This window comes from Salvelinus sp. IW2-2015, linkage group LG15 (genome assembly GCF_002910315.2).
Source record: "Salvelinus sp. IW2-2015 linkage group LG15, ASM291031v2, whole genome shotgun sequence".
NCBI classification, from domain to species: domain Eukaryota; kingdom Metazoa; phylum Chordata; class Actinopteri; order Salmoniformes; family Salmonidae; genus Salvelinus; species Salvelinus sp. IW2-2015.
In genome coordinates, this window is record NC_036855.1 from 31,440,912 (window position 1) to 31,452,033 (window position 11,122).

General features: G+C 41.9%; 1 protein-coding gene across 1 annotated transcript in view; it reads right to left on the bottom strand.

Moving 5' to 3' along the window:
- Nucleotides 1-829: 829 nt before the first annotated feature.
- The window catches only part of LOC111973884 (vesicle-associated membrane protein 5), an 11,889-nt gene continuing 1,596 nt past the window's right edge, over nucleotides 830-11,122 (bottom strand). Inside the window, exons 2-3 of the mRNA XM_024001329.2 lie at nucleotides 3,144-3,287; nucleotides 830-2,086 (exon numbers count right to left, since the gene is read on the bottom strand). Of these exons, the coding sequence (XP_023857097.1) occupies nucleotides 1,883-2,086; nucleotides 3,144-3,287 (348 nt within the window). The 3' untranslated portion in view covers nucleotides 830-1,882. The remainder of the gene's footprint in view (nucleotides 2,087-3,143; nucleotides 3,288-11,122) is intronic.

Sequence of the window (11,122 nt, forward strand, 5' to 3'; positions counted from 1 at the left end):
GCCAAAAGGCAACTAGAGGACTCTCAGACCATGAGAAACAAGATTTTCTGGTCTGATGAAACCAAGATTGAACTCTTTGGCCTGAATGCCAAGCGTCACGCCTGGAGGAAACCTGGCACCATCCCTACGGTGAAGCATGGTGGTGGCAGCATCATGCTGTGGGGATGTTTTTCAGGGACTGGGAGATGAACGGACCAAAGTACAGAGAGATCCTTGATGAAAACCTGCTCCAGAGTGCTCAGGACCTCAGACTGGGGCGAAGATTCAACTTCCAACAGGACAGCGACCCTAAGCACACAGCCAAGACAACGCAGGACTGGCTTCGGTACACGTCTGAATGTCCTTGAGTGGCCCAACGAGAGCCCAGACTTGAACCCGATCAAACATTTCTGGAGAACTGAAAATATCAGTGCAGGAAAGCTCCCCATCCAACCTGACAGAGCTTGAGAGGATCTGCAAAGAAGAATGGGAGAAACTCCCCAAATACAGGTGTGCCAAGCTTGTAGTGTCATACCCAAGAAGACTCGACGCTGTAATCGCTGCCAAAGGTGCTTCAACAAAGTACTGAGTGAAGTCTGAATACTTAAGTAAGTCTGAATACTTATGTAAATGTAATATTTCCGTTTTTTATTTTGAATAAATTTGCAAAAATGTCTAAACCTGTTTTTGCTTTGTCATTATGGGGTATTGTGTGCAGATTGAAGAAGGAAAAATACAATTAAATCCATTATAAAATTAGGCTATAACATAACAAAATGTGGAAAAAGTCAAGGGGTCTGAATACTTTCCGAATGCATTGTACAAACTCAATCAAAATGCTCCACAGAGATAACTTATCAATTTATTTTTTATTTTACAAATTGTGCACTACAGTTTTACATGTATTTGAGATGGTAATAGCTCAAGGGTAAAAAAAACAATTGGGAAAGGAAAGTCAGTAACAAATAGGGTAATCTCATCCACCAGCCGGCTAACAATTGAGCATGGGGATGCGGTTACAAATAGAGAGGACACCAAAATGACAAACTCATATGTTAAGAAGATAAGTGAAGACATGATGCAATTTCTCTGCAGCGGTTTTTGATACTGTACACATTGCTTACCTGTAGGCTAATGAATGACACATGTAACATAAATACTCACATTGCATTGCCCACAGAAACAAGCTGTCCTCAAACACAAGTGTTTTGTATATAAATAAAATTATGTTCCTTTTCTTATGTTTCTTTTGCCCAGAAAAAAGGGAAGAATGACATGAAATGACTTACTCATAAAATGTCATGGCAATTATAATTTTGTGATGTCCCTTTTACAGCTTACATGGAATACTGAAAAAAAAAGGATACACAATTCATCCAACATACCAAAGGCACAATATTTTTGATTTGAATTGACCAAACATTCACATATACCAAATCCTATGGTAAGGCTGAAGCATTTCTGAGTATGAATGTGAAACTAGTGAGCCTGACCAACTACGGCCAGTTGAAGGCGATACTGAATTGGGAAGCAGCTGAGCTAGTGATGGTACCATTTCATTCAACGATCTACACACTGAGCACGGAGCCTAAAATGCCTCTAAAAATAAACAATATCACAGATTAAAAAGTTAAGAAAAGCCAACCCACAAAACCTATATTGGGCTCAGGTGGAAAGCATGTTTGTGCTATCATCATACCAACTCCTTGTTGCTCAATGTCATGCCAAATGTTTGGTCCCAGATCTGGGACCAGGTTAATAAAACTATATATTCATCTACATCCACTATTCTTGTCTGATTGACTCCTTATTTCCCGGGGAGGCCTCGCTTGCCCCTGTCTCCATCTTCATCTTCCATCTTAATTTCCTCCATGGCCTTTGCTCTGACAGACAGTCTATGGTCCTAAGGCCCTGAGGTGGGCTGCTCTACAGCAGTGGAGCTGTTGTTTGAGCTGAGGCCGTCATATCTAAACACTGACCATAAAACAATCGCAATGATGATGGCTGCCACGACAACCCCTATACCGGTCAGCAACACTTTCATTTTCATGTGTTCCCACCACTTCTGTTGTTTAACTTTTCCAGCAGACTTTGAGAAAGCCTTACTCTGAAAACACATAATTATAAGATGTTAATATCAAGATAGTAGGATGTTAATACCAAGACTCTATGCATCTATATCTGTCAGAATATGGGGGAAGGGGATCTGCTTTATCCGTGCAATTGAGGTTATGGTGCATTGTACATATTTTAAAATCCAGAAAGAACTATTCTGTCATGAAACTTGCCATTTCTTGACAATTTGCTAGACAGAAGCCTTTAGTTACAGTGCACTCTACTTTCCCAATGATCTTCCAATGAATCGAGACTGGTGTTTTAGTTTTTCTTGACACTTCTGTTTTATTTTTCCCAGTAACCCAGTCAGCCAGCCAGTCCTCAGAGAACTATGGCTGTGTCCCATGTGGGCTCTAGTCAAAAGTAGTGCACTATATAGGGAATAATGTGCTATTTGGGATGCAACCCCAGTCAGCCACCTAGCGAGTCCTCAGAGAACTATGTGGTTGTTGTGATGTAAGCCTGGCTGGGGAGAAATGTGGGAAAGCTGTGACCTGGTTGGTTGACCCCAGGATGGACCAGGARGGACATGCACCCTGTGGCACATCCTGGACACCCCTCTCTCTATACCGAGGGAGACTAGTGGGTTTAATTCATCTTACAACAATAGGAAATACCTTTCTAAAAATATCACCTTAAACCACAACCAGGATGTAAATTGTACATTATTTCCCCTCTCCAATTCCACCTAAAGTGTATTTATAAACACCAATATGACATTTCCTGCCTATTCCCAGGACTTGTTTTGAACCATGGAACATTGGAAAACACTTTCATGAGACACCAAAGCTGGAGAATCCAAAGGAGAACCCTATTGTGCTATTTGTGTATGATAGCATTGGAATCATCAAAGTAAGACCTTCAAAGTCAGTGTCTTCATATTACGAATGCTTTGTTTTAAGTCATGATTTGGTTCCATTAAAGACATCTATTATTACATCTAGGGTACATCCCAAATGGCACCTTATTCCCGATATAGTGCACCATTTTTGACCAGAGCTCTCTGAGAATAGGGCTCCATTTGGGACACACCCATAAACTTCAATCACCTTCTCCAGAAGTTCATCGGCCCTGTTCTCCAGTTCTCCCAGCTTGCCTGACCTCTCGTCAGCCTTGTTGAGATTATCTAGCATGATCACCTTCACCTCTTCCACCTCCTTCTGGGCCTGCTGCAGGCGGTTCTTCCCATTCTCCTGAACACACAACAAACAGTTTGGGGTTAATGGAAGATAAATCATGGAACCACTTCCGATTTGGTGTATATTTCATTAATGGTTTATTTGAATAMGGGTTGGTTTGAACAAATTGATTGACACAATGATTGAACAATCATCATAAGCACCATAGTGTGTGTACAGATGTAGGATCTTAACTTGAGCTAGTTTCCTACAGCAGGAAAATAATCCTGCAGCAACAGTAAATGTGAATAATTATGTGGATTATAATTCATGGACATTTTTGTAGAGATTGATGCATTTCTCGTAAAAGGAATTTCAAAGTGGAAATTATAAACTTTAGAAGCCTTTTTAAACCTCTTAATACACTAAATGTTTTAAATTTCCTGCGTTGCAGGAAGGTTATCCTGCAAAAGGGTGATCAAATTAAGATAATTACAACTGTAGCTCACACATTTTTCTTTATAGATTTGTCCCTATCTTTGTGTCACCATGTTAAAGGTAATATTTTGTATTTCTTATGTTGTGTAACCTATGCAATGGTTAACAATAGTGCATTGTTAACACAGTAACATTAATCATTAGTCATATTGGCTGAGAGATTACGTTTCCATAGAGCAAACAAGACAGAACAGGAATATGACAGCCAACAACTGAAGTGGGGCAGGTTTTCCTGGACATCTGGATTACTCTGTTTTCTGTAACCTCYGAGTCTGTCTGGAGGAACATGYCAGCACCCTACAGCTCTCCAAACAAATAAACCACTTTAGCCTGGGGCAACGAAGGTTGAACAACCCACTGTGACAATGACACTCTTGGAGGCCACCAAAATCTACTATAAACTATAAGGGCGGAATCTTAACTGAGATGTGCACACTTAGATCATGTATTGATATCAACAGAAGACGCAAATCTCATGTTACTAAAAACGTTTAATAATAGGTTGTGCAGAGCTTGATTTATATCCTGATGGGACTGTCCTTGACCTTTTGCCCTCTGAGCCGGACAGGGAAGTGAGTGATTCAGGAGTCAAGGATGCTGAGTGCTCTAACACTAAAGCTCAGACACACCGGTAGGATTGTCAAACGTTTTCCCGCCGACAGTACTTAGCACTTCTGAACAGAATGTAGGCAGTCAATCTCTTTTGTGTTCACACAGCAGAGACCTTGACATCGTTAGCCACTCAGCCTTGTTAAAATACTCAAACCAGACGGTGGCAGTAGCATTGTTTGGCAATGCATGTCTGTGTGTGTTGCTTAGTTTATGGTCTAGATTCCAATGTTAGCTAGCTAGCTAATATTGCTATTTTGTAAAAAGCCATTGTTGAAACGTTCCAGYTGGCTATAGCTAGATAACGACCTAGCAAGATAACAAAGAAACAATTCAATTCCCTCTCCATAATCCCAAACTGTCAGTGCCAGCCCATAACCAAATGTTTAGCTAGCTAACATTAGCATATCCATTGTGATTTAAATATAATGTCAATACTAGCTAGAGTGGTTAGCTAGCTTTGAGGAAGTATTTAGGTTTGTGTGCATTGCGGATTTATATTTATATTATATTTTTTATTTATATTGGAGAAGCAGTTACTGCCTATCTTCATACTGTACTGTCTTTGGTACCACTTTTGTTCTAGCAAGAGAAGGAATGGCCTCCCACTGTGAGTACTTTTCATGCAGGAAACCAAGAGACTGAACAAAACAAGTGCAATCTCAGCGACTCTGATGATTTCATATTTCACTGTCATTACTTCTTCGACACCCTTTCATACACACAAACATAGTGGGATATGACGAGGTTGGAACACTACTTCAGTGCCCTCGTAGTGACAAGTTAGGACTAGCTGTTATAAGTTACCGGTCAATGCATCATGAGTTATACAAGCTTTAGTAAAAGCTGCATTTCTTTCCCATTTATATTCGCTATTACAGCTGTCATATGGTGAATAAGACTACATCTGGATTGCTGTAGTTAAATTGGACTGAGACATAAAGTTTGAGGATATGCATGGCACTGATTTAGTTCGCACCACCAGTTAAGTTTTAATAGCTGAACAATAGTCTGTTTAAAAATCAACTGGCGACAAAGTCTTCACACAGGAACTGCTGCCCCTTCCAGGAAATAGGACATTTTAAGTCTTATTACATACAGCCGGGAAGAACTAATGGATATAAGAGCAACGTCAACTTACCAACATTACGACTAAGAATACGACTTTCCCGAAGCGGATCCTCTGTTCGGACCATCACCCAGGACAATGGATCTAATCCCAGTAGCCGACCCAAAACAACGTCGCCGCAGAAGGGGCAAACGGAGCGGCCTCCTGGTCAGGCTCCATGGACGTGCACATCGCTCCAGAGTATACTACTCGCCAATGTCCAGTCTCTTAACAACAAGGTAGACGAAATTCGAGCAAGGGTTGCCTTCCAGAGAGACATCAGAGATTGTATCATTCTGTTTCACAGAAACACGGCTCTCTCGGGATATGTTGTCAGAATCGGTTCAGCCACCCGGCTTCTCCATGCATCGCGCCGACAGAGATAAACACCTCTCTGGGAAGAAGAAGGGCGAGGGTGTATGCTTTATGATTAACGGCTCATGGTGTAATCATAACAACATACAGGAACTCAAGTCCTTCTGCTTACCCGACCTAGAATTCCTTACAATCAAATGCCGACCATTTTACCTACCAAGAGAATTCTCGTCAGTTATTGTCACAGCTGTGTACAATCCCCCTTAAGCAGACACCAAGACAGCCCTCAAGGAACTTCACTGGACTCTATGTAAACTGGAAACTATATATCCGGAGGCTGCATTTATTGTAGCTGTCACGATCGTCTTGCTGAGAGAGAGTGGACCAAGGCGCAGCGTGTGCAAAATACATTCTCTCTTATTTGAGAAGGGAAAAAAACACGCAACGAACACTTTAACAAACTGAAACAAAACAACAAACGATCGTGAACCTATAGACGTAAGTGCACACACAAGCTACAAACGTACAACATAGACAATTACCCACAATCACCTAAAGCCTATGGCTGCCTTAAATATGGCTCCCAATCAGAGACAACAATAACCAGCTGTCTCTGATTGAGAACCAAACCAGGCAACCCTAGACTTCCTAGACCTCTCTCCTGAAACCACCCATACACTATACAAAACCCCTAAACAATACACACACCTAAACTAGAAAAACACAAACTTCCCATGTCACACCCTGACCTAACTAAAATAATAAAAAAAAAAGATACTAAGGCCAGGGCGTACAGTAGCTGGGATTTTAACAAAGCAAATTTGAGAACAAGGCTACCTAAATTCTATCAGCATATTGATTGCATGACACGCAGGGCTAATACTCCGACCACTGCTACTCTAACTTCCGCGATGCATACAAAGCCCCCCGCTCCCTTCGCAAATCCGACCATGACACCATCTGCTCGTTCCGTCTTATAGCAGAAACTCAACCAGGATTACCAGTGACGAGAACCATTCAACGCTGGTCTGACCAATTGGAAGCCACGCTTCAAGATTGTTTTGATCACGGACTGGAATATGTTCCGATCAGCCTCAGAGAACAACATTGACCTATACGCTGACTCGATGGTGTTTTATAAAGAAGTGCATTGGAGATGTTGTACCCTCTGTACTATTAAAACCTACCCCAACCAGAAACGTGGATGGATGGCGCATTGCTCAAAATTGAAAGCGATCCACCGCATTTACCATGGAAATAGGTTGGAATATGGCTGAATATTAAAGTTAGTTATTCCCTCCGCAAAAGCAATCAAACAAGCGAAATTCCAGTACAGGACAGGGTGGAGTCGCAATTCAACGCTCAGAGACGAGACGTATGTGCAGGGTTTACAGGAAATCCCTGACTACAAAAACAGCCACGTCACGGACCTGACGTCACACTTCCAGACAAACTAAAACCTTTTGCCCGCTTTGAGGATAATACAGTGCACTGTCGCGACTCGCTAACAAAGACTGCGCCCCTTCTCCGTGGCTGAGGTGAGTAAAACATTTAAACTTCTTAATCTCACAAGGCTGCTGGCACAGACGGCATCCATAGCCGCGTCCTCAGAGCATCCGCAGACCAGCTGGCTGGTGTTTTACGACATATTCAATCGCTCCCTATCCCAGTCTGTTGTCCCACATGCTTCAAGATGGCTACCATTGTTCCTATACCCAGAAGGCAAAGATAACTGAACTAAATGACTACCGCCCAAAGCACTCACTTCTGTCATCATGAAGTCTTGAGAGGCTTAGTCAAGGATCATATCCCCACTTGACCGCACCCTAGACGCACTTCAGTTTGCATACCGCAACAGGTCCACAGATGACGCAATCGCATCACACTGCATACTGCCCTATCCCAATCTGGTCAAAAATAATACCTATGTAAGAATGTCTTCATTGACTAGAGCTCAGCATTCAACACCATAGTACCTCCAAGCTCATCATCAAGCTGGAGGCCCTGGATCTCAACCCCGCCCTGTGCAACTGGGTCCTGGACTTTCTGACGGTCCGCCCAGGTGGTGAAGTAGGAAAAACATCTCTGCTTTGCTGACCCTCAACACTGGGCCCCTCTGTACTCCCTGTTCACCACGACTGTGTGGCATGCACTCTACCTCAATCATCAAGTTTGCAGACGACACAATGTAGTGGCTTGTCCCCAACAACGACGAGACAGCTACAGGGAGGAAGTGAGGGCACTTGGAGTGTGGTGTAGGAAAACAACCTCTCATCAACGTCAACAAAACAAGAATGATTGTGACTTCAGGAAACAGCAGAGGGAGCTCCCTATCCACATCAAGGGACAGCAGTGGGGAAGGTAGAAAGTTTATGTTCCTGGGCCCACACAACGCGTGGTGAAGAAGCGCAAACGCGCTCTTCAATTCAGGAGGCTGAAGAATTGGCTTGATCACACAAAAGGCACTCAAAACATTTACAGATGCCCACAATCGAGAGCAATCTGTGGCTTGTATACAGCCTGGGTACTGGCAACAGCACCGCCTCAACCGCCAAAGCTCTCCAGAGGTGTGTGCGCGTCTGCACACAACGCATCCACCGGGGGCAAACTACACTGCCTCCATGACATCTACAGCACCAGATGTCACAGGAAGGCAAAAAGATCATCAAGGACAAAACCAACCCGAGCCCACCTGCTGTCACCCGTATCATCCAGAAGGCTGAGGTCAGTAATGTTGCATCAAAGCTGGACCGAGAGATTGAAAAACAGCTTGCATTCTCAAGCATTAGACTGGCTAAATAGCAATCACTAACTCAGAGAGCTGCTGCCTACCATTATGAGACCAATCACTAGACACAATATTAATAAATGATCACTAGTCACTTTAAACAATGCCAATTTAAATTAATGGAAAATCATCTCATGAAGCTGGTTGAGAGAATGCCAAGAGTGAATGAATGAAATAACAACATTGGAATCATGTAGTAACCAAAAAAGTGTTAAACAAAGATCAAAAGAATTTTATATTTGAGAATTATTCACAATAGGCCCTCTTTTTGCCTTGATGACACTTTCCCACTCTAGGCATTCTCTCAACCAGTCACTGGAATGATTTTCCAACCGGTCTTGAAGGACTGCCCACATTATGCTGCAGCACTTGTTGGATGGCTTTCCCTTCACTCTGCGGTCCGACTCATCCAAACCATCTCAATTTGGTTGAGGTCGGGAAGGATTGTGGAGGCCAGTCAACTGATGCAGCACTCCGTCAACTTTCTCCTTGCTTGGTAAATAGCCCTTACACAGCCTGGAGGTGTGTTGGGTCATGTCCTTGTTGAAAACAAATGATAGTCCCACTAAGCCCAAACAGATGGGGATGGCCTTATCGCGCTGCAGAATCTGGGTAGCCATGCTGGGTTAAATGTGCTTATTAAATTAAATACAGACAGTGGTACTTTTTAATATGTTAGATATCTTACATTACTCATATCACATGTGTATAGACTGTATTTATACTATCTATTCGCCACCTTTCCTATGCACTCGGCGCATACTCATCCATATATTTATATGGACATATTCTCATTCACCCTTTAGATTGTGTGTGTAATAGTAAGTTGTTGGTGGAATGTTAGATTACCTGTTAAGATATTACTTGCACTGTTGGAACAAGAAGCACATCACTCGCAATTAACATCTGCTACATTGTGTATGGACCAATAAAATGTATTTATTGAGGGATAGTTGCTTTATGGACTTCCAGAGATATTTAACAGAGGCTGGGCGATATACTGTTATTAAATAAGAGGAAAAATACATATATAATGTATAAATGACCAATAAAAATATCTAACATTTAAATGTGGGTTGAGTTGATAGGTTTAATATCCTACACTAAGATTATACCCTGAGCCCGTGATAGTCACAAACCATTTCAGGTTTGTATGCAGGGTGTGGGGAGTACGGGATACAAAAACGGAGCAAAAATGTTGTAATCAAGATTACAGATACTTTGAAAACTAGATGATTACTTTGAGGATTACTTTTTAAATACAGAAAGGATGTTTTCTCAACGACATTCAAATCAAATTGAAAATCTAAATATGTTCCGCCTGAGCGTGTCTGACCACAAGTCAGAGACTACTATGATGACACACTAAATGTGTTTGATGGATCGTGGGGAAAATCAGGCATAGTTTTTGTAGGCTACAGTCAAGCTATGTCTTCCAATGGTGCAACTGCTGTTGGCATCCAAAGATGATCCCATTTGAATAAACGCTTGGATGTAAGGACGACGCAGTGATGTAGTCTATGGGCTATGGATATCACTTTTTATTGATATCCACATAGCGCATTGATGTGAATCACACTGGCTGCTTCTCATTTAGCTATTTGCGCCTTATTGTTGGTTGTTGGGATGGCTGTTCACAAATATAAATGTGTATTTGAACCCCAATAATGGTTTAATTCAAGAAGTTTAAGCTGCTGTCAATCATTGTTTTTGAAACCAGTGGACATCCAGTGAAAAATGCACTGTTGCAACAGCTGAAAAGTGCGGATTCCCAGCCTATGGAATGAAAGTGGGGCTTTGATTTCTCAATCTAATTCATCTGAGAAGAAAAAATATCCATAAGCCTAATGGACACGTGCTCAAACTCGCAAACTTTTGATAGATTAAAGGGCAATCTGTAATTGCTACATCCATTTTTGGACTTAATTATATATATTAAGTCCAAAAATATACACTATCGGTCAAAGTTTTACAACACCTACTCTATCAAGGGGTTTTCTTTATTTTTACTATTTTCAACATTTAGATAATAGTGAAGACAATAGAAATTATGAAATACACATATGGAAATGTAGTAACAAAAAGTGTTAAACAAATCAAAATATATTTTATATTTGAGAATCTTCAATAGCCACCCTTTGCCTTGATGACAGCTTGTGCACACTCTTGGCATTCTCTCAACCAGCTTCACCTGGAATGATTTTCCAAAAGTCTTGAAGGACTTCCCACATATGCTGAGCACTTGTTGGAATGCTTTTCCTTCACTCTGCGGTCCGACTCATCCCAAACCATCTCAATTTGGTTGAGGTCGGAGGATTGTGGAGGCCAGGTCATCTGATGCAGCACTCCGTCACTCTCCTTTTGGTAATAGCCCTTACACAGCCTGGAGGTGTGTTGGGTCATTGTCCTGTTGAAAAACAAAATGATAGCCCACTAAGCCCAAACCAGATGGGATGGCTTATTGCTGCAGAATTCTGTGGTAGCCATGCTGGTTAATGTGCTTGAATTCTAAATAAATCACAGACAGTGTCATCAGCAAAGCACCCCCACACCATAACACCTCCTCCTCCATGCTTTATGATCTTCCAACAC